At 54.3% G+C, this 22,525-nt stretch overlaps 2 protein-coding genes across 4 annotated transcripts in view; one reads left to right on the top strand and one right to left on the bottom strand.

Moving 5' to 3' along the window:
• The window catches only part of LOC138756026 (proline-rich protein 2-like), a 1,701-nt gene extending 1,456 nt beyond the window's left edge, over window positions 1-245 (bottom strand). The window contains exon 1 of the mRNA XM_069922709.1: window positions 186-245. Within this exon, the coding sequence (XP_069778810.1) occupies window positions 186-245 (60 nt within the window). The remainder of the gene's footprint in view (window positions 1-185) is intronic.
• On the top strand, window positions 116-21,104 carry LOC138756914 (zinc finger protein 229-like). 3 transcript variants are annotated; one of them, XM_069923320.1, is made up of 3 exons: window positions 116-498; window positions 12,514-13,819; window positions 17,313-21,104. In XM_069923320.1, exon 3 carries the CDS (start codon window positions 17,505-17,507, stop codon window positions 19,182-19,184), a length of 1,680 nt encoding a protein of 559 aa, XP_069779421.1. In that variant the 5' UTR covers window positions 116-498; window positions 12,514-13,819; window positions 17,313-17,504; the 3' UTR covers window positions 19,185-21,104. The 3 variants fall into 3 exon arrangements, with proteins under 3 accessions (XP_069779421.1, XP_069779422.1, XP_069779420.1); XM_069923321.1 differs by lacking the exon at window positions 12,514-13,819 and adding an exon at window positions 7,114-7,299; XM_069923319.1 differs by lacking the exon at window positions 12,514-13,819.
• The last annotated feature ends 1,421 nt before the right edge of the window (window positions 21,105-22,525 follow it).

The raw sequence follows: 22,525 nt of genomic DNA, 5'->3' as shown, positions 1-22,525 counted from the left end.
TATTGTGAACTGCCATCGTTGGCAGGACACTGGATACGGCTGTACAAGCTTGTGTGAGTATATAAATATTCAGGAAAAGAATAAACTCCAGAGGGTTGTTAACTCGGCGACATCGCTCCATCGAGGACGTCAACGAGCAGCCTCTCTCCTCAAGGACCCCGCCACCCAGGCCACGTCCTCATCACGCTGCTCCCCTTGGGGAGAAGGTCCGGAGCAGATGGCGGAATGATCCGTGACCCCAACATGGCCTCACTGGACCAGATCAGGGACTTTTTCCAGGCATTCTTGTCACGTGGTTTTTAACAAACACCTACTGATCAGGGAGCAGGTGACGTCCCGGCCACGTGGTCCTCACCGGCGCGTCTCAGCCCCACCTGCTGGCCGCCTGCCGCATGTGCAGCTCGGGTTGAACATTCATCTGATTGGGCCGTGGTGCTCACGTGTCGGCGCCGCCATGTCGGATCCCTTCAGCCTGTGAGTGTGAGGAAGGGTTCGCCGGTAAGTTGGTGATTTGCTGAAGTTCCGTCTGTATTGAAGCCCCTGAATGTGTATGAGGGCGGGGAGCAGTTGCTGGGAGCTGAGCTGCTGATCTGTGGCCGAGTTGGTGGTGCAGGAGCCACATGAACCCAGATCGGGGCCCGGCCCAGTCTGGGGCCGAAAGGCCGAGAAAAGGGCCCATTGAGGACAACGGGGACCGGCAGGGGAGCGGGGAGCCGCTCTCGCCTCTTCCTCACTTGGGCCCTGGTGGCAGCCGGGGGGCTGGACGCTGGGTCTGGGTGGGGGCTGGTCACAGGGACCCGCAGGGGAGCAGGGAGCCGCTCTCGCCTCTTCCTCACTTGGGGGCCCTGGTGACGGCTGGGGGGGGCTGGACGCTGGGCCCTGGTGGGGGTTGGTCACAGGGGCCCCCAGGGGAGCGGGGAGCCACTCTCGCCTCTTCCTCCCTTGGGCCCTGGTGGCGGCCGGGGTGGTGCTGGACGCTGGGCCCTTGTGGGGGCTGGACGCTGGGTCTGGGTGGGGGCTGGTCACAGGGACCCGCAGGGGAGCAGGGTGCCGCTCTCGCCTCTTCCTCCCTTGGGCCCTGGTGGCGGCTGGGGGGCTGGACGCTGGGCCCGGGTGGGGGTTGGTCACAGGGACCCGCAGGGGAGCGGGGAGCCACTCTCGCCTCTTCCTCCCTTGGGCCCTGGTGGCAGCTGGGGGGCTGGACGCAGGGCCCGGGTGGGGGCTGGTCACAGGGACCCGCAGGGGAGCGGGGAGCCACTCTCGCCTCTTCCTCCCTTGGGCCCTGGTGGCGGCTGGGGGGCTGGACGCAGGGCCCGGGTGGGGGTTGGTCACAGGGACCCGCAGGGGAGCAGGGAGCCGCTCTCGCCTCTTCCTCACTTGGGGGCCCTGGTGACGGCTGGGGGGGGCTGGACGCTGGGCCCTGGTGGGGGTTGGTCACAGGGGCCCCCAGGGGAGCGGGGAGCCACTCTCGCCTCTTCCTCCCTTGGGCCCTGGTGGCGGCCGGGGTGGTGCTGGACGCTGGGCCCTTGTGGGGGCTGGACGCTGGGTCTGGGTGGGGGCTGGTCACAGGGACCCGCAGGGGAGCAGGGTGCCGCTCTCGCCTCTTCCTCCCTTGGGCCCTGGTGGCGGCTGGGGGGCTGGACGCTGGGCCCGGGTGGGGGTTGGTCACAGGGACCCGCAGGGGAGCGGGGAGCCACTCTCGCCTCTTCCTCCCTTGGGCCCTGGTGGCAGCTGGGGGGCTGGACGCAGGGCCCGGGTGGGGGCTGGTCACAGGGACCCGCAGGGGAGCGGGGAGCCACTCTCGCCTCTTCCTCCCTTGGGCCCTGGTGGCGGCTGGGGGGCTGGACGCTGGGCGCGGGTGGGGGTTGGTCACAGGGACCCGCAGGGGAGCCACTCTCGCCTCTTCCTCCCTTGGGCCCTGGTGGCGGCCGGGGTGGTGCTGGACGCTGGGCCCTGGTGGGGGCTGGACGCTGGGTCTGGGTGGGGGCTGGTCACAGGGACCCGCAGGGGAGCGGGGTGCCGCTCTCGCCTCTTCCTCCCTTGGGCCCTGGTGGCGGCCGGGGGGCTTTAAGCTGGGCTAGGGTGGGGGCTGGTCACAGGGACCCGCAGAGGAGCAAGGAGCCTGTCTCGCTTCTTCCTCCCTTGGGCCCTGATGGCGGCTGGGGGGGATGGGGGCTGGTCACAGGGACCCGCAGGGGAGCGGGGAGCCACTCTCGCCTCTTCCTCCCTTGGGCCCTGGTGGCAGCTGGGGGGCTGGTCACAGGGACCAGCAGGGGAGCGGGGAGCCACTCTCGCCTCTTCCTCCCTTGGGCCCTGGTGGCGGCTGGGGGGCTGGACGCTGGGCCCGGGTGGGGGTTGGTCACAGGGACCCGCAGGGGAGCGGGGTGCCGCTCTCGCCTCTTCCTCCCTTGGGCCCTGGTGGCGGCTGGGGGGCTTTAAGCTGGGCTAGGGTGGGGGCTGGTCACAGGGACCCGCAGAGGAGCAAGGAGCCTGTCTCGCTTCTTCCTCCCTTGGGCCCTGATGGCGGCTGGGGGGGATGGGGGCTGGTCACAGGGACCCGCAGGGGAGCGGGGAGCCACTCTCGCCTCTTCCTCCCTTGGGCCCTGGTGGCAGCTGGGGGGCTGGTCACAGGGACCAGCAGGGGAGCGGGGAGCCACTCTCGCCTCTTCCTCCCTTGGGCCCTGGTGGCGGCTGGGGGGCTGGACGCTGGGCCCGGGTGGGGGTTGGTCACAGGGACCCGCAGGGGAGCCACTCTCGCCTCTTCCTCCCTTGGGCCCTGGTGGCGGCCGGGGTGGTGCTGGACGCTGGGCCCTGGTGGGGGCTGGACGCTGGGTCTGGGTGGGGGCTGGTCACAGGGACCCGCAGGGGAGCGGGGTGCCGCTCTCGCCTCTTCCTCCCTTGGGCCCTGGTGGCGGCCGGGGGGCTTTAAGCTGGGCTAGGGTGGGGGCTGGTCACAGGGACCCGCAGAGGAGCAAGGAGCCTGTCTCGCTTCTTCCTCCCTTGGGCCCTGATGGCGGCTGGGGGGGATGGGGGCTGGTCACAGGGACCCGCAGGGGAGCGGGGAGCCACTCTCGCCTCTTCCTCCCTTGGGCCCTGGTGGCAGCTGGGGGGCTGGTCACAGGGACCAGCAGGGGAGCGGGGAGCCACTCTCGCCTCTTCCTCCCTTGGGCCCTGGTGGCGGCTGGGGGGCTGGACGCTGGGCCCGGGTGGGGGTTGGTCACAGGGACCCGCAGGGGAGCGGGGTGCCGCTCTCGCCTCTTCCTCCCTTGGGCCTGGTGGCGGCTGGGGGGCTTTAAGCTGGGCTAGGGTGGGGGCTGGTCACAGGGACCCGCAGAGGAGCAAGGAGCCTGTCTCGCTTCTTCCTCCCTTGGGCCCTGATGGCGGCTGGGGGGGATGGGGGCTGGTCACAGGGACCCGCAGGGGAGCGGGGAGCCACTCTCGCCTCTTCCTCCCTTGGGCCCTGGTGGCAGCTGGGGGGCTGGTCACAGGGACCAGCAGGGGAGCGGGGAGCCACTCTCGCCTCTTCCTCCCTTGGGCCCTGGTGGCGGCTGGGGGGCTGGACGCTGGGCCCGGGTGGGGGTTGGTCACAGGGACCCGCAGGGGAGCCACTCTCGCCTCTTCCTCCCTTGGGCCCTGGTGGCGGCCGGGGTGGTGCTGGACGCTGGGCCCTGGTGGGGGCTGGACGCTGGGTCTGGGTGGGGGCTGGTCACAGGGACCCGCAGGGGAGCGGGGTGCCGCTCTCAGCCTCTTCCTCCCTTGGGCCCTGGTGGCGGCCGGGGGGCTTTAAGCTGGGCTAGGGTGGGGGCTGGTCACAGGGACCCGCAGAGGAGCAAGGAGCCTGTCTCGCTTCTTCCTCCCTTGGGCCCTGATGGCGGCTGGGGGGGATGGGGGCTGGTCACAGGGACCCGCAGGGGAGCGGGGAGCCACTCTCGCCTCTTCCTCCCTTGGGCCCTGGTGGCAGCTGGGGGGCTGGTCACAGGGACCAGCAGGGAGCGGGGAGCCACTCTCGCCTCTTCCTCCCTTGGGCCCTGGTGGCGGCTGGGGGGCTGGACGCTGGGCCCGGGTGGGGGTTGGTCACAGGGACCCGCAGGGGAGCGGGGTGCCGCTCTCGCCTCTTCCTCCCTTGGGCCCTGGTGGCGGCTGGGGGGCTTTAAGCTGGGCTAGGGTGGGGGATGGTCACAGGGACCCGCAGAGGAGCAAGGAGCCTGTCTCGCTTCTTCCTCCCTTGGGCCCTGATGGCGGCTGGGGGGGATGGGGCTGGTCACAGGGACCCGCAGGGGAGCGGGGAGCCACTCTCGCCTCTTCCTCCCTTGGGCCCTGGTGGCAGCTGGGGGGCTGGTCACAGGGACCAGCAGGGGAGCGGGGAGCCACTCTCGCCTCTTCCTCCCTTGGGCCCTGGTGGCGGCTGGGGGCTGGACGCAGGGCCCGGGTGGGGGCTGGTCACAGGGACCCGCAGGGGAGCGGGGTGCCGCTCTACGCCTCTTCCTCCCTTGGGCCCTGGTGGCAGCTGGGGGGCTGGTCACAGGGACCAGCAGGGGAGCGGGGAGCCACTCTCGCCTCTTCCTCCCTTGGGCCCTGGTGGCGGCTGGGGGGCTGGACGCAGGGCCCGGGTGGGGGATGGTCACAGGGACCAGCAGGGGAGCGGGGAGCCACTATCGCCTCTTCCTCCCTTGGGCCCTGGTGGCGGCTGGGGGGCTGGACGCAGGGCCCGGGTGGGGGATGGTCACAGGGACCAGCAGGGGAGCGGGGAGCCACTATCGCCTCTTCCTCCCTTGGGCCCTGGTGGCGGCTGGGGGGCTGGACGCAGGGCCCGGGTGGGGGCTGGTCACAGGGACCCGCAGGGGAGCAGGGAGCCGCTCTCGCCTCTTCCTCCTTGGGCCCTGGTGGCGGCTGGGGGCTGGACGCAGGGCCCAGGTGGGGGCTGGTCACAGGGACCCGCAGGGGAGCCGGGAGCCACTCTCGCCACTTCCTCCCTTGGGCCCTGGTGGGGACTGTGGGGCTGGACGCTGGGCCCGGGTGGGGTCTGGTCACAGGGACCCGCAGGGGAGCAGGGAGCTGCTCTCGCCTCTTCCTCACTTGGCCCTGGTGGGGACTGGGGGGTGTTGGACGCAGGGACCCCAGGGGAGCATCTCTCGCCTCATTCCTCCCTTGGACCCTGGTGTGGACTGGGGGCTGCACGCTGGACTCGGGTGGGGGCTGGTCACAGGGACCCCTAGGGAGCAGGGAGCCGCTCTCACCTCTTCCTCCCTTGGACCCTGGTGGGGACTGGGGGCTGGATGCTGGGCCCTGGTGGGGGCTGGTCACAGGGACCCCCAGGGGAGCAGGGAGCAGCTCTCGTCTCTTCCTTCCTTGGACCCTGGTGGGAACTGGGGGGCTGGACGCTGGGCCCAGGTGGCGGCTGGTCACAGGGACCCCCAGGGGACCAGGGAGCCGCTCTGGCTTCTTCACTGGGGATTTCCTCCACTGGGCCGCTGTGGGAGCTGGACACTGGGCCGCAGTGGGAGCTGGACACTGGGACCTGGTGGGGACTGGGGGGCTGGATGCTGGGACCGGCCCCTCGGGAGCAGGGACGCTCTCGCTCCTTCACTAGGGAATTCCTCCTGTGGGCACTGTGTGGGGGCAGGTTGCAGGGCCTGGGCCCTGGTGGGGTCAGGGCACTGGGCCCTGGTGGGGGCTGGTCACAGGGTAGCAGGGAGCTGCTCTCGCCTCTTGACTGGAGATTTCATCCCGTGGACACTGTGTGGGGGCTGGTCGCAGGGCTCCTCAGGCGAACAGGGAGCTGCTCTCGCCTCTTCACTGGGGAATCCCTCCCGTGGTCACTGTTTGTGTGTGTGTGAGGGGTGGGGGTGAAACCCTCACTAAGGGCTTAATCAACATAATGATGGGAACAAAAGGCCCTGCTGGTGGCAGGGCATGGTGGAAAATGGTCACTGGGCACTGGTTGGGCTGCTGAAGGTGTTCCTGTCGGGTTCTACTTGCTTCGAGGATACCGTTGACGTAGACCAAAGTGCCGTCCAGGTCTCGGCCCACTGCGTCCATCAGTTGCTGGAATGTCTGTGCCGTATTTTTGATCCCGAATGGCATCCTCAGGAACTTAAACAGCCCTAATGGAGTGATGATAGCTGTCAGGATGCACCGACACTTGGTCCACTTTTGAGAATATTGTTGCCCCGTGCAGGTTTGTCGTAAAATCCTAGATGTGGGCACAGGGTAACAGTCCGGGGTGGTGGCTTCGTTGAACTGGTGATAGTCGCCACATGGTCTCCAGCCCCGAGTTTCTTTAAACACCATGTGCAGGGGCGAGGCCCATGGGCTGTCTGACCGTCGATCAACACCCAACTCCTCGAGCTTGCGGAACTCCTCTTTGGCCAGTCAGAGCTTCTCCGGGGAAGCTGTCTCGCCTTTGCGTGGAGAGGTGCACCGTGTTGAGGCATCTCTGCTGTGAACTGAGGGGAAAGGATTGCTGGGAATCCCACTAGCACCTTGGAGGACTCGTCCTCCAAGCTGTAGACGGAGTCCAGGTGCATTGCCGGTAACATAGCGCCCCTCAGTGCGATGGTCTGGTAGGTCTTGGGGTGGATGAGTCACTTACCCTTAAGGTCTACTAGGAGGCTGTGGGCTAGCAGGAAATCCAATACGAGGAGTGGTTGTTCCACTGCGGCCAGTGTGAACTCCCACGAGAAGTGACTGCCCCCGAACTGCAGCTCGGCCCTTCGAGTGCCATAGGTCTGGATACTGCTGTTGTTGGCAGCCCTCAACGTGGGACCTGCTGGCCTGTGCCTAGTGTCCAACGCTGTTGGGGGTATTATGCTGACCTCTGCTCCTGAATCCACCAGGAAGCGTCAGACGGACCCAGATGTACAGGAGGCTCTCTTGATGGCCAGCTGTCATGGCCATCAGCGACGGCTGGCTTTGTCGTTTCCCTGGAACTCGCAAGGGGGAGTGGCATCGGTGGGTCTCGGTGCCCCATCTCCGGAGGTAGAAGCACCATCTGTCGCTGGACTCGCTCCTGCCTCTCGTCTGCTATTCCTTGCTTCGAACTGCTGTGGTCTGATTGCGGGACTTCTTTACGAGCCCCACAGTAGCCGAGCACTTCTGTTTCTGTTTCCACAGAATGTCTGCCCGTGCTGCGACTTTCCAGGGGTCGATGAAATCCGCATCCGCCAGGAGCAGTTGGATGTCTTCAGGCATTTGTTCCAGTAACGCCTACTCGAACATGATGCCAGGCTGCTCATCTCCCAAGAGGGCTAGCATCTCATTGATGAGTGTCGATTGGAATCTGTCTCCAAGCCCATCCAGGTGGAGCAAACGTGCTCCTCACTCTCACCGTGAGACTCCAAACGCCTCGGTTAATAGCTCTTTGAAGGCAGTGTTAAGTGCCTTCCAATGTTGGCCTGTGGATAAAGTTGGCCACTCTGTCTTCAGTCTGCGGATCCAGGGTGCTCACCACATGGTGGTACTGGGTGGTCACTGTTATGATGCCCCGAAACTGGAACTGAGCCTCTGCCAGGTCGAACCACACACAGGGTTGAACTGTCCAGAAGGTTAAGAGCTTCAGGCCGACTGCGCTGTCTGCTGCTTCGTTCTTCATTGCTAGGTTTAGATTCCTTCTAAATCGTCGGGGTCACCAATTGTAGCCGATGGCTACAAAGAAACACACACATACAATGTGGCAGGTTAAGCTCACTCCTTTATTAGGGCTGGAAAGGCTGCTTTTATACTGTTCAAGTTCCCACCATTTTTGCTGATTGACTGAGTCATTCATGTGAATAACAGCAGCGGGCGGGAACATCCTTCTTCCCCAGCCTGTTTCTGCTAAGTTAGCTAGGCAGCTTGACCAGCACTTTAGAGCTGTTGGTCTGATACTGTCCCAGCTTCTACCCCTGCCTGTTCGTTGTCCTGGGAGTCACTGTCCGCATCTGCTGGCTCACGGTGTGCCGGCCCGATCTCCGCAATTGCGGGCTGCCACAGGCTCCCAAACAGTAGCTGGGAAGTGGATCATGAGATACAGCAGGAAGTACATAGGGCATGCCACAGGGATAATATCAAAATAATTATGGGGGATTTTAACATGGCAGGGGATTGGGAAAGACAGGAAAATTCTGGAAGCCAGGAGAGAGAGTTCATTTGCAATGAACCTGAAGTCGTTAGGAAGTTTAAGGTCATAGAACCTCTAGGAAGCAGCGATCACAACATGGTTGAATTTAATTTAAAATTTGGAAAGGAAAAAAAATTGTCGGATGTATCAATTTTTCAGTGGAATAAAGGAAATCACAGTGGTATGAGAAAGGAACTGGCTCAAGCAAATTGGGAAAACAAACTAACTGGAGGATCAGAGCAGGACTGGAAGATATTTTTACAAGTAATAAAAGGCATGCAGGATAGATATATTCCAAGGAAAAAGAAACTTGTCCAAGGAAAGATGGTGCCATTGTGGCTAACAAAAGAGGTGAAGGAGAGGGGATACAAGGAAGCTAAAATTAGTGGGAAATCGGAGGACTGGGATTCCTTTTGACAATTACAGAATGAGACAAAGTAGGTCATTCGGAAAGAAAAGATGAGCTATGAAAGGAGATTAGCTAACAATATTTTAAAAAATACTGAGTTTTTTCAAATATATGAGAAATAAAAGAGAAACACGTTGAAATAGGACCAATGGAAAATGATGCTGGGGAAATTGTAATGGGTTATAAAGAGATGGCAGAGGAACTTGATCAATATTTTGCATCTGTCTTCACCGTGGAAGACATTAGTAATATCCCGGACATTCAGAGGCTTCAAGGAAAGGAGTTAGGATTACTAGAGAAATTGTGCTAGGCAAACTAAACAGATTAAAGATTGATAAATCTCCCGGGCTGGATGAGGTGCATCTACAGGTTTTGAAAGAGGTGACTTTGGAGATTGTAGCTTCATTGGTGATGATCTTCCAGAAATTGATATAAGGGGGAACAAAGGGAAGGCAGATGAGACGGAGGAAATTAGGGCAGAGGGAGGGGGAGACAGAGGTAAGGGGGGACAGAGGGGGGTAGACGGAGGAAATGGGGGACGGGGGAAAGTGCGGACACGGGGGGAGACGGTGGAAAGGGGGGACAGATGGAAGGGTGCGAGCCGGAGGAAAGAGGGGACAGTAGGAAGGGGGGAGATGGATGAAAGGGGGGTCAGAGCAAATGGGCGAGACTGAGGAAAGGGGGACAGAGGGAAGGGGGGACAGAAGACTCTGGAGAGATTCCAGAGGATTGGAAGGTCACAAATGTGGTTCCGCTGTTTAAGAAAGGTGGGAGACAGAAAAAAGGAAACTGTAGGCCAATTAGTCTGACGTCGGTGGTTGGGAAGATATTAGAGTCGATCCTCAAGGATGAGATGATGAAATACCTAGAGATGCATGACAGGATCGGTCCAAGCCAGCATGGTTTTTTAAAGGGTAGATCCTGCCTGACCAACGTATTAGAGTTTTTTGAAGAAATCTCAAGTAGGATAGACAAAGGGGAGGCTGTGGATGTTATCTATTTAAGATTTTCAAAAGGCTTTCGATAAAGGGGCCGCATATAGGCTGCTAAATAAGATGAGGGCCCATGGAATTACAGGGAAGTTATTAAACTGGCTGTTATTAAAGTGGCTGATAGGCAGGAAGCAAAGGGTTGAAATTAAGGGTTCTCGTTCTGGATGGCTGCCTGTAACTAGTGGTGTCCCACAGGGGTTGGTCTTGGGGCTACTACTGTTTACAATTTATATTAATGATTTGGATTGTGGAATGAATGGCATTGTGGCCAAATTTGTGGATGACACCAAGACAGGTGGCGGAGTAGGAAGTGTAGTGGAAACCGTAAAGTTGCAGAAGGATATCGACAGATTGGGAGACTGGGCCAAAATACGGAAGATGAGATTTAACATAGAGAAATGTACAGTTGTACATTTTGGCAGTGGAAATAAACAGGATGTGATATGTTGGAGAGGGTGCAGAGGAGATTTACTAGGACGATTCCCAGAATGCAAGGACTAACGTACGAGGAGCATTTGGCAGCTCTTGGGTTGTATTCATTGGAGTAGAGGAGAATGAGAGGAGATCTCATAGAGGCATTTCATATTTTGAAAGGTTTAGATAGGGTAGATGTGGGGAAGATGATTGTCTTGGTGGGTGAATCAAGGACAAGGGGTCGTAGTCTGAAAATTAAAGGTTTTCCATATAAAACAGAGATTAGGAAGAACTTCTTTAGCCAGAGGGTCATGAATCTGTGAAACTCACTGCCGCATACAGCAGTGGAAGTCAGATCACTGGGAGTATTTAAGCAAGAAATAGACAAGTACCTCATTAGTGAGGGTATCAAGGGATATGGGAAAATGCCGGAAATTGGAACAAGTGTAGAGTAGCTTAGTGTAGATTTACGGAACAGACTTGATGGCCCTAGTGGCCTGGTTCTGTTCCTTTGTCTTGTGATCTTGTGAAATATCGAGGTATCTGAAGTGAAGTGGATCCATCAGGCAGATGCAGGAAGGATCCAGCAAAGGCAGGTCCTGTTTGACAATTTACATCTGATACATCCTCAGATATAATGAACGTGGTAGATACAGGGGAGCAGATGGTCGTTGTTTATCTGGCTATTGGGTAGGCGTTCGATAAGGTGCAGCATAAAAGACTATTACAGAAGATAAGGATGCATGGAGTTGGGGGCAATGTTTTAGCAGAGGTAGAGGGTAGTTAACTAAAGCAAAGCAGAGAGTTGGGGTGCAGGGGTGTTTCTCTAGTTGGCAATTGGTGGTGAGCGGGGTGCCGCAGAGGTCTGTGCTGGCCTTGCAACTGTTCACGGTATTCTTAAACCAGAGTGTAGTGGATCTGTTTGCTCTTGACACTAAATTGAGTGGCAAAGCAAATCATGCGGAGAATACTGTGCAAAGAGATGTAGATAGTTTAAGTGAGGGGGCAAGGGTCTAGCAGAAGGAGTACAATGTGAGGTTGTCCAATGTGGGAGGAAGAATGGAACATCAGAATATTATTTACCTATAAATGCTGTGCAGGACTTGGGAGGGCTTGTGCATGAATCACAAAAGGCTGGTTTGCAGGCTGTCAGGAAGACAAATGGAATGTTAGACTGTATTGCTGGAGAGATTGAGTTGAGGAGCAGGGAGGTTCTGCTGTAACTGTACAAGGTCCTGGTGAGGCCGCATCTGGAGAACTGGGCGCAGTTCTGGTCTCCTTACATGAGGAAGGATGTCCTGGCTTTGGAGGTGGTGCAGGGGAGGTTCACCACATTGATTCCAGGGATGAGGGGGTGGCCAATCTTTTGGGATGCTATTTGCTGGAATTTAGAAGAATGAGAGGGGATCTTAAAGAAACATAAAATGATGAAAGGCATTGTTAAGATAGAGGTAGGTCAGTTGTTCCCATTGGTGGGGGAAGACCAGAAGTAGGGGACACGACCTCAAAATTCAGGGTAGTAGATTTAAAATGGAGACGAGGAGGAACTTCTTTTCACAGAGGTTGGTGAACCTGTGGAAATCGCTGCCCCTTGAGGCAGTGGAGGTGACCAGTGAATATATTTGAGACAAGGTTGGATAGATTTCTACATGTGGGGAAAAGGCAGGTAGGCGGAGATGAGCTAATTATCAGAGCAGCCATGATCTTGTTGCTTGGCAGAGCAGGCTCGATGGGCCTCTTCCTGTTCCTATTTCTTATGTCCCTCTGTAAACTAAAATTGGAAGTCAATGTTCATGCATTCTGGTAAGAGACTGTGGGGATGGAATATAAGGTGTTGACCCTCCAGTTTGGGGGTGGGGTCGACGATTGGGGTCCAGATTGTTGTTCCGATGGGGATGTTCCTTGCAGCTCCAGCTCTCCGTGCATTTGTCGACCTGCTGCATCTGTTCCATCGGATTTTTCATCTAAACTGCATCAGATCCCCTGGGTCACTTCCCCTTTGTACTTGCTGGTCTGGCTAATACGGATGGACCCTGTCTGACTTGGACCTTGATGGACAGTGAATAAAAATGGCTGCAACTGGAAGATTTTGGTCTTGTTCTTGACCTCCAAAGCACCGTCTGTGTGACCTTATTTCCAGATGCAGCAGCAAGTAGCTGCCTGAATGTCCTTTAAAATGCCTCGACCAGTGCCTGTCCCACAGTAATGCTGTTATTTGGAGTTCTGTGGACCCCTGTATTCCTCTCTCTCTCAGTTCCTCAGTCTCCGTTGCATCTCAAGTTCGTAGCCTTTATTTGTCATTTTAAAACCAAATAGCAAATGCAGTACACAGTTAAAAAATAAAGACAGCGTCCCTCCAAACCATGGTGCGACATACAGCATGAGACTACACAAATCCAGTGTAAGACAACACAAGACTGCACTGTTGTTACTTTAGACTACAACCTACATAAAGCGAATAAAACTGCAAATAGTACAGTAATTAATTTTAAAAATGAGTCCACAGGCACAGCAGAGACAAGTTACAATATAATAGACTCTGGGTATTAAAAGTCTGGTAGCTTGAGTGAAGAAACTGCCACACTGTTCTCAATCCACAGGAGCCCGAAAGCTATGCCAATGCCAGGAGGAGGAAGAAGATGACTTTGCATGAGGATGTGTCTGCCACCCCCGCCGTCCCAAATGCTACCAGGGTCCACAGACACAGTGAACGATGAAAAAAATCCCCGCAATGGCAGGAGACCTGAGGACCTCCCCAACCAAACTTGCCCTCCACCACAGTGCCCCGCAATCTAAGCAGCACAACCTCCGGAGCTCCCGAAACAGGCACATGATATGGCCACTCACCACAGAACACATTAAAGTCTGTTCCCAATGCTAGGTCTTCTATACCAGATCTTTAGAGATGTCTTCCTTCTTCAAACAATGTGCCTTCCCCATCGATTGATCTTCACCGGCATATCCTCCATTACCCGCACATCTACCCTGGCCCCCTCTACCCCCATGTGTAAGAAGGACGAGATTCCCACAGTCCTCACCTACTACCCCACCAGCCGTCACATCCAACAAATGATCCTCCACCATTTCTGCCACCTTCTAGGTGATCCCATTACCAGACACATCTTTCCTGCTCCTTCCATCTCCACCTTCAACAGGGTCTGCTCCCTCCGTGACTCCCTTGTCCACTTCTCCCTTCCCACCCCTCGCCCACCCTTGACACCCACACCTGTGACTGTGGGAGATACTCCACTTGCATGCAGAGCTCCTCCCTCACCACCACTCGGGGCCCCAAACAGTCCTAACAACCGAAGCATCGTTTCACTTGTGGATCTACTACATTCTGTGCTCCCGTTGGGTGCAGACTGGGAGATCACTTCTTTTGAGCACCTGAGCTCTGTCTCTTGCGTTGACCTCCCAGTGGCCACTCTCTCCATTTCATTCCCTGCCCTATCCCTTGCTGACATGTCGGTTCATGTCTCGTGCACTGCCAGACTGAGATCACCTGCAAATTTGTATTTATTCCAGGCACCCGCCAACTGGTTGGCATTAACTTTGACCTCTCCAGTTTCCATGAGCCACCCATCCCATGTCTCCTTTACTCAAACTCTGCCCCACTTGACCCTATTCGTACTCATTTGTATCAGCTCTGCATTCACAGAGGCAGGCCCCCCTCCCCTCTCTCCTCTCCTCCCATCCATATCTATTTAACAACTTTTGTCTGTAGCTCTGGCCTCCTCCCCCTGCCATTTCTTCCCTTCTCCCCAGCCTTTTAATTCAGGGGCTGCCTACTTTTGACACACATTGTGGAAAGTGTCAGGTCCAAAATGTTGGTGATGTATCTTTACCTCCTGTGCACGCTGCCAGACCTCCTGGGTTCCTCCAGCATCTCCCCCTCCGGCTGTGCAGGTGTGAGGGGGTATGATGGGGAGAATGGGACACGTGGTGGTGATTGGGGGCTGAGAGGGTGACCAGGTTCCGAACTTGATTGTGAATCTTTATCTTTGACCTGCTGAATTTTCCCAACTTTAAAAGGCATATACAATTTCCCAACAGGAAATGGGGTCACAGACCATGCTGCCCACCAGCCGATCAGTTCCACCTGTTTCTGTTAGCCCCACCCTATGAGGAGATTGACAGATGCAGCGTCCAACAGCATGCGGGCTGGTGCCGCTGGAACCTGCAGCAAATGCACAGACGTGCTGGAGAAACTGCATAGGGAGTAAAGGGAACCAACATTCCAGAACATTCTCTCTTTCCCTCTGCTATCTCTCTCCTGTCAGAGCATCCCCTTCTCAGTCCTGTCCTTGCCCCATCCCTTCTCAGCTTCTCCCCCTCCACGTACATCCTCTAATGTTCTATCCTGTGTTCCTCCCCCCACCTCTTTATTCAGGGGTTTACCTGATAAGTGACGGGGGGCTCAGGGCCCTAACGTTGTTTACCTTTTACTTCCTATGGATGCTGCGTGACCTGCTGAGTTCCTCCAACGTTAACCATATAACCATATAACCACTTACAGCACAGAACAGGCCAGTTCGGCCCTACTAGTCCATTCCGTAACAAATCCCCACCCTCCTTGTCCCACTGACCAGCACCCGGTCCATACCCCTCCAGTCCTCTCCTATCCATGTAACTATCCAGTCTTTCCTTAAATGTAACCAATGATCCCGCCTCGACCACCTCTGTCGGAAGCTCATTCCACATCCCTACCACCCTTTGCATAAAGAAATTTCCCCTCATGTTCCCTTTATAATTTTCCCCCTTCAATCTTAAACCATGCCCTCTAGTTTGAATCTCCCCCACTCTTATTTGAAAAAGCCTATCCACGTTGACTCTGTCTGTCCCTTTTAAAATCTTAAACACCTCTATCAAGTCCCCTCTCAATCTTCTACGCTCGAGAGAAAAAAGCCCCAGTCTGTACAACCTTTCCCTGTAACTCAAACCTTGAAATCCTGTCAACATTCTCGTGAACCTTCTCTGCACTCTCTCTATTTTGTTTATATCTTTCCTATAATTTGGTGACCAAAACTGTCCACAGTACTCCAAATTTGGCCTCACCAATGCCTTGTACAATTTCATCATAACCTCCCTACTCTTGAATTCAATACTCCGATTTATGAAGGCCAACATTCCAAATGCCTTCTTCACCACACCATCTCCCTGAGTATCAGCCTTGAGGGAACTATTTACCACAACTCCTAAATCCCTTTGTTGCTCTGCACATCTCAATAGCCGACCATTTAATGCATATGACCTATTTAGATTTGCCTTTCCAAAATGTAACACCTCACACTTATCTGTATTAAATTCCACCAGCCATTTCTCAGCCAACACCTCCAGCCTTCCTAAATCACCTTTTAATCTACGATAATCTTCCTCACTGTCCACAACACCACCAATCTTTGTGTCATCCGCAAACTTGCTTATCCAATTCTCCACCCCTGCTTCCAGATCGTTAATATATATAACAAACAATAGTGGACCCAGGACCGATCCCTGAGGAACTCCACTAGTCACCGGCCTCCAATTGGACAAACAATTTTCTACCACTACTCTCTGACACCTTCGATCCAACCATTGCTGAATCCATTTCACTACCTCCTCATTTATACCTAATGCCTCCACCTTTTTTCCTAACCTCCTGTGAGGAACTTTGTCAAAAGCTTTACTAAAGTCTAAATAGACAGCATCCACAGCTTTCCCTTCATCAACCTTTTTTGTAACCCCCTCGAAAAACTCAATCAGGTTTGTCAAGCATGATCTACCCCTGACAAAACCATGCTGATTACTCCCTAGCAATCCCTGTACCTCCAAATATTTGTAAATACCATCCCTCAGAACACTTTCCATCAACTTACCCACCACAGACGTCAGACTCACGGGCCTATAATTTCCAGGTTTACATTTGGACCCTTTCTTAAACAGCGGAATCACATGCGCCACCCTCCAATCCTTTGGCACTACCCACGTGGCCAGTGACATCCTAAATATCTCTGTTAATGGTCCCACTATCTGTCCACTAGCCTCCCTGAGTGTCCTTGGGAATATTTTGTCCGGTCCCGGAGATTTATCCACCTTTATCTTTTTCAACACATTCTGGAACATTCTCTCTCTTTCCCTCCTCTTCTATCTCCTTCCCTACATCCCCAGCCCCTTCTCTCCATCTCCTGTCAGAGCATCCCCTTCTCAGTCCTGTCCTCGCCCCATCCCTTCTCAGCTTCTCCCCCTCCACGTGGATCCTCTAACGTTTTACCCTGTGTTCCTCCCCCCACCTCTTTATTCAGGCGTTTACCTGATATGTGAGCCGGGGGGGGGCTCAGGCCCCTAACGTTGTTTACCTTTTACTTCCTATGGATGCTGCGTGATCTGCTGAGTTCCTCCAATGTTCTGGAACATTCTCTTTCTTTCCCTCCTCCTCATAGAACATTACAACACCTCGGCGTTGTGCTGACCTATGTAAAGATAGGAAACTCAGCCCCATAACCCTTTGTTTTTTTCCATCCATGTGCCTGTCTAAGAGTCTCTTAAATGTCCCCAATGTTCCAGCCTCCACCACAATCCCTGGCAAGACATTCCAGGCCCCCACCACTCTCAGGGTAAAAAACGTACCCCTGATGTTTCCCCTCAACTTCCCTCCCTTCACTTTGTACAGTCTTCCTCTGATCTTGGCTACTCCCACCCTGGGGAAAAAGTGCTCGTTGCCTCTCAGAATCTCTGTTACGTCTCCTGGTTTCTTTTCCTCTGGTGGTTAAACTAGTCACAATCATGTTGTTTCATTTAACCTGCTCGGAGTATTCTGGTGAACTCGGCAAGGCCTGGCGGAATGTTTGAAAGAAAAGAGAAATCAGTGACTCAGCTTGGACCACGAGAAATGTGTCAGCAAAAATGGGGTTTCCCTGGCTCATTCTCCAACCCATTTACGGGGGGTCTAATTGGAGTCCTGGCAGCTGGTGGGTGGGTGGGTTAAACATCCGAGGACTTCTCAGGGTCTCCATCTAAATGCATGATGTCAGCAGGTCTCTCAGCGTCCAGAGGTGGTAAAGGTATATAACCAATGTTTCAGGCTTGAGCCCTTCTTCCCAATAGGAGTAAAAAAGTAGACAGGTGCCTGGATTAAAAAGCTGGGGAGAAGGGAAGAAAAGGCAGGGGGGAGAGGACAGACCATCAGACAAATGGTAATAATTGAATAGAGATGGTAGGACAGGAGAAAGGTGGTGAGAATTGATTGTGGGAGGGGGAGTTTTGGCTCTGACATCATGTGTCTACTTGTCTCATCCTCCTCACGGTTCAAGCACTCCACAGTTTCTCATCCTTCTGGCCATGCCTTCAGGGTGTGTTGTCCTGGAACATTGGCTGTAGAGAATGCCTTGCTCCCTCTCACTCCACCATCTTCTCTCCACAGGGTTAAGAAAGCGGCGCGTTTCCAGACAGGAAGCTTCAGACAACGCCACATTGTGGTCTGACCCTCTGACTGGATTCCTCGGGATGATAGTATCAACCAGATATCTCGGTTGATTAGAATCCCAGAGATCACCGCACGGAGAATCCCTACATCCGTTAAGTGTGTGTACTGGACTTCAGCTGATTGGCTGACATGGAGGGTCAGGTGACCAATGATACTGAAGATAAAACACTCCAAAGTGAAGCGTGTGGTGAGGAGGGGCTTCCTGTGGACTTGCTGGAATCACATCCCTGTGCTCACCCTGGGGACCCACCATTCCCCTGTTCTGAGTGTGGGGAGGGATTTGCCAGCTCTGACGCACTGCTGCAACAACAGTGTGTCCCCACTAGGGGGAGCCCATCCCCCTGCTCCAACTGTGGGAAGAGCTTTCAAACCTCCAAGGACTTGGAGGGGTACGGGTGTGTTCCCACTGGGGAGAGTTCGTTCACCTGCCGCGTATGTGGGAAGGGGTGTGTTCCCCCTGGGGAGGGTCCGTTCATCTGCCACGTGTGTGGGAAGGGGTGTGTTCCCCCTGGGGAGAGTCCGTTTACCTGTCGCGTGTGTGGGAAAGGTTGTGTTCCTCCTGGGGAGAGTCCGTTCACCTACCACGTTTGTGGGAAGGGGTGTGTTCCCCCTGGGGAGAGTTCGTTCACCTGCTGCGTCTGTGGGAAGGCCTGTGTTCCTCCTGGGGAGAGTCCGTTCACCTACCGCATCTGTGGGAAGGGCTGTGTTCCCCCTGGGGAGAGTCCGTCCACCCAGTCCTCCAGCCTCCTGCAGCACCAGAATATTCACTCTGGGGAGAGAGGCTTTAAATGCTGTGTGTGTGGGAAGGGGTTCTCTCGATCCTCCAGCCTGCGGGTCCACCAGAGAATTCACACCGGGGAGAAACCGTTCACCTGCTCCCTGTGCGGGAGGGGTTTCTCTGATCCCTCTGGCCTTCGGGCTCACCAGCGAGTTCACACTGGGGAGAGACCATTCACCTGCTCCCTGTGTGGGAAGGGCTTCTCTCAGTCCTCCAGCCTGCAAGTACACCAGCGGGTTCACTCTGGGGAGAAACCATTCACCTGCTCCTTATGTGGGAAGGGGTTCTCTCGGCCCTCTGGCCTGCAAGCACATCAGCGGGTTCACACCAGGGAGAAACCATTTGACTGCTCCCTGTGTGGGAGGGGGTTCTCTGATTCCTCTGGCCTTCGGGTACACCAGCGGATTCACACTGGGGAGAAACCATTCATCTGCTCCCTCTGTGGGAAGGGGTTTTCTCGGCCCTGCAACCTGCAGGCACACCAGCGGGTTCACACTGGGGAGAAACCGTTCACCTGCTCACAGTGCGGGAAGGGGTTCACTCAGTCCTCTGATCTGAAAGTACACCAGCGGAGTCACACGGGGGAGAAACCATTCATCTGCTCCCTGTGTGGGATTGGATTCACTAGATCCTCTAACTTACTGAGGCACCAGAGAGTTCACACCAGGAAGAAACTGTTCACCTGCTCTCTTTGTGGGAAGGGATTCTCACGGCCCTCTGGCCTGCAGGCACACCAGTGGGTTCATACCGGGGAGAAACAGTTCACCTGCTCTCTGTGCAAGAAGGGGTTCTCTCGGCCCTCTGACCTTCAGACACACCAGCGGGTTCACACTGGGGAGAAACCATTCATCTGCTCCCTGTGTGGGAAGGGGTTCTCTCAGCCCTCCAGCCTGCAGACACATCAGCGGGTTCACACTGGGGAGAAACCGTTCACCTGCTCCCTGTGTGGGAAGGGGTTCTCTCAGCCCTCCGGCCTGAGTTCACACCAGCGGGTTCACGCCAAGGAGAGGCTGGTCTCTGGCGGCAAGTGATTTGCACAGTCCTCTTGACGAGACCATTGTAAAATTTAGACAAGGAAGACTTTGTTCACCTGCTGCCCATGTGGGCAAGGTGTTCTCTCAGCTCTCTGATCTGTGTTGACAGCAGTGGGTTCACATGGGGAGAGAGAGTGTTCAGGATGGACATTGAGCTTTTTCTCCTTTCGGTAAAAGCATCATGTGTTAATAATAGGTGGGTGTTTAAGGTGAAGGGGGAAGTGGGAAGGTTAAGGGAGATGTTCGGGACAAATATTTTACCCAGTGGGTAGTGAGCACTGAGAACAGGCTACCAGGTGTAGTTGGTCTAGGCAGACCCATGAATATGGAGGGAGGTGGATCATATGCGGGCCAGGGCTGGTGCCAGGCTATTTTGCACCCTAGTCAAGGCCAACTACTTGCATTCCCACCCCCCCACCAAAAAAAATTGCCAACTTTTATTTTCAAAAACAGATGTTTTGTAGAAAAAAATGAAAGCACATAGCTTGAAACTGCTAAATTTACTTTAAATTGCAAGAATAAGGCAAAATTACTGACCTAGAAGATTTTCACAAACTTTGCAGCTCTGTTATATTTAACCTAACATAAAATATTTTTTGCATAAAAAGTATTTTGCATTAACAGTTCACAAAATATAAAAACAAGATTGTATAAAACACAAAAGTCAACACTAAAGAACAAAGCTAATAATGAACAATTCCTTTTAAACATGATAATGCATCTTTCATCAACAAGCATTAAAACTACTCACAGGCCCTAATGACTCAAAGTACGGCATTTATCTGCTGTCAAAGCCAAGTTTCCTGAAATTTAATAAGGAGATCTTGTGCTTGAGTGTGTGTGGGGGCTCAATGCAAAAATCTATTCATAAACTAATTGCAAAACACAAGTATATGAGCGTGAAGTAATGATGAGTGAAGGCAGGCTCTATTCAGCTAGCACTTGATAGCAAGGCAGACGTAATCACTCGTTCTCACGTGATGTGCATGCATGGTGAACATTGTGGCCATCATGAGAAGAGTAGAAAAAGATATATTTTTATTTGTGTGTGTGACCACCACAACAAAATCCATAGAATAAATCAAACATAGGTTGGCTTCAGTTACTTGCATTTATTTATCTATATTTTATCTATTAATCTTTAAAATATTAATATTTTGTGCAAAAGGATCCCCCGTTGACTCTACAATATTTAATATTCTTTAACAAGACAAAGGTCAACCAGGGGGAAGTAGTGCCCCTCAAAATCAAAGGCCCATGCCAAGTCACCCACCTGACCTCTCCCTCTATTCTGGCCTTCCCCTCCCACCCCTGTTCTGGCCTCCCTTTCCCCTCTACCCCCTCCCCCTCACTCCTCCCATCCCCCTCCCACTCTCCTCTACCCTCCCCTCCACCCATCTCCCTCCTCATTTGTCTGTACATATACAACCAGAAGAAATGGCATTTCTCCAGACAGGACACACACACATTTACAAAAATATATATAAAAAAGTACAGAACTACCAGCTTCCCCCTGCCCTCCATGAACCTCCTCTGCGTCTGCCCAATAGCCAGCAGGTAGGAAGGCAGAGCAGGGAAAAGCTTCAGAGTGAAGACCGAGGCCAATTCGACAGGCCCTCAACACCGCAGGGTGGATACAATGCTGTGGGCCACTGCGGATCCTTCCTGCCACGTGCCTGTTACCCACGGCCCCATGGGATTTCCCTGTTAAAGTCAAGCTCCTGTCAGGGTACAAAAAAGTACACCAGTGGAGTCAGGGTACAAAAAGGTACAGTAATAAACTACAAAGTCCAAAATGCAGTCTTTATTGAGTCACGCCAGCGGCAATGCGGTAACTGGTGGGTAGACAGAGGCACCTCACTAGTACTGTTTGAACCTCATTCATAGAACACAGGGCACAGTATTAAAGGCATTTTCCTGCATATACATTGGATATAATTTCTTTGAAGGTATTCTTGCAGCTTGTGTTTTTCATTTTGCATATCCTTTTCCTAAAGACAGGGAAATGGTTGTGTTGTTGGTCATTTAATCTCATGTACCAGTTATAATTAAGAATATCCTTCTGGTCTACAAAAATTTCAATGCAAGTCTGGAAGGGTTGCTCACAGTATACATTGGTCATCATCCTCTGGCTGCCTGATTTCTGGTTTCCAATTTACACGTGTAAATGACTAGTTTCATCATAATCTTTGGTTCTTGAACTTGACAATGGTGGCCTAAACTTCAGCTCTGAAACAATGCCATTCAGGGACTGAGTGGTGCCGGAGGCTTATTGCAGCCTTTAGATCGCATCTAACAAGTGTTCAAAAGATCAGGCAGGCGTTAGGATATAGCTCAGTAGAGGGGGTGAGAATTGATTCCTGTCTATTGGAAAGTCTGTGTGATAGTTTCTTCATCATAATTCCCATAACAAGATATTCTACAGCTAATATTCTACATCTTACCCCCACCCCCCGCCCCCGTTTATCATGGCTATAATAACCAAAAGATCTGTGAAGGAAACTTGGTCAGCGTTAAAACAGGAGAGAAAGTTTTTCCCCCAGTGCCAAAGCTTTGTGCAAAGGGACAAGTGCAGCAGTCAGGCATTTCACACCAATTATACGTAAGCCCTGTATCCCTCCTTTTGCATGAGGTTCACCCATTCAGTGATAATTGTCCTAGCTTGACATACAGTTGTCTTGACCTATAATCTTACAGGTCTCCCCATGACCTACCGGAATAAAATCAGGGTCCATTGTCACAGTACAGACGGCAACCATCTCTGCTGACAGCTGAGAAACTACCTTCCCAGCCACTTAGGAGTCCTTTAACCATTTCATTAGCCAATCGCCCCCCCAATGCTGAGTCGGTCAATCAGCTCTTAGGATGCCTTTCTTGCACCGTTCCAGGGGAACAGAATCATAAAGACCTGCTCCATCCGAAGCCACTTTCAGGTGCATCCTCTGTCTTGAGGTTGGCTGCGGGAGTGGATCCCAGCCTGGACTCCCCTTTCAGGGCCTATTTTTCCAGAGGAACCACGTAGCGCCCCCACATCTGAAGGAGGCAGGTGTCTGGTGCTCCCCATCATAAATAGGCGGCATACAAATGACCGTCTTCCCTACCCATAATCCCCCATGCAAGGGGAACCACTCTGTGTTTCCCACACAGTTCCAGTTGTATGGGGAGGGAAGAGCACCATTTCGATGCCACATTTTGAGCAGCCCGCACCGGCTGCCCCTGACATACCCCACTCCGCTGCCCGACAGCCCCCTCCCCTCTGCCTGACAGCCCCTGCCTTACTGGGGTGGGGAGGGTGGCTGTCAGGCAGCAGGGAGTTGGGTCATCGGCTGATTGTGCCA

Source organism: Narcine bancroftii, chromosome 3 (assembly GCF_036971445.1).
Source record: "Narcine bancroftii isolate sNarBan1 chromosome 3, sNarBan1.hap1, whole genome shotgun sequence".
In the NCBI taxonomy this organism is placed as follows: domain Eukaryota; kingdom Metazoa; phylum Chordata; class Chondrichthyes; order Torpediniformes; family Narcinidae; genus Narcine; species Narcine bancroftii.
The sequence above is the reverse complement of the archived record's forward strand: the minus strand, read 5'-3'. Positions and strand labels throughout refer to the sequence as shown.

What these genes read in the sequence shown, in the direction of transcription:
- LOC138756914 (XM_069923319.1), top strand. Translation starts at nt 17,505, where the DNA reads ATGGAGGGTCAGGTGACCAATGATACTGAAGATAAAACACTCCAAAGT.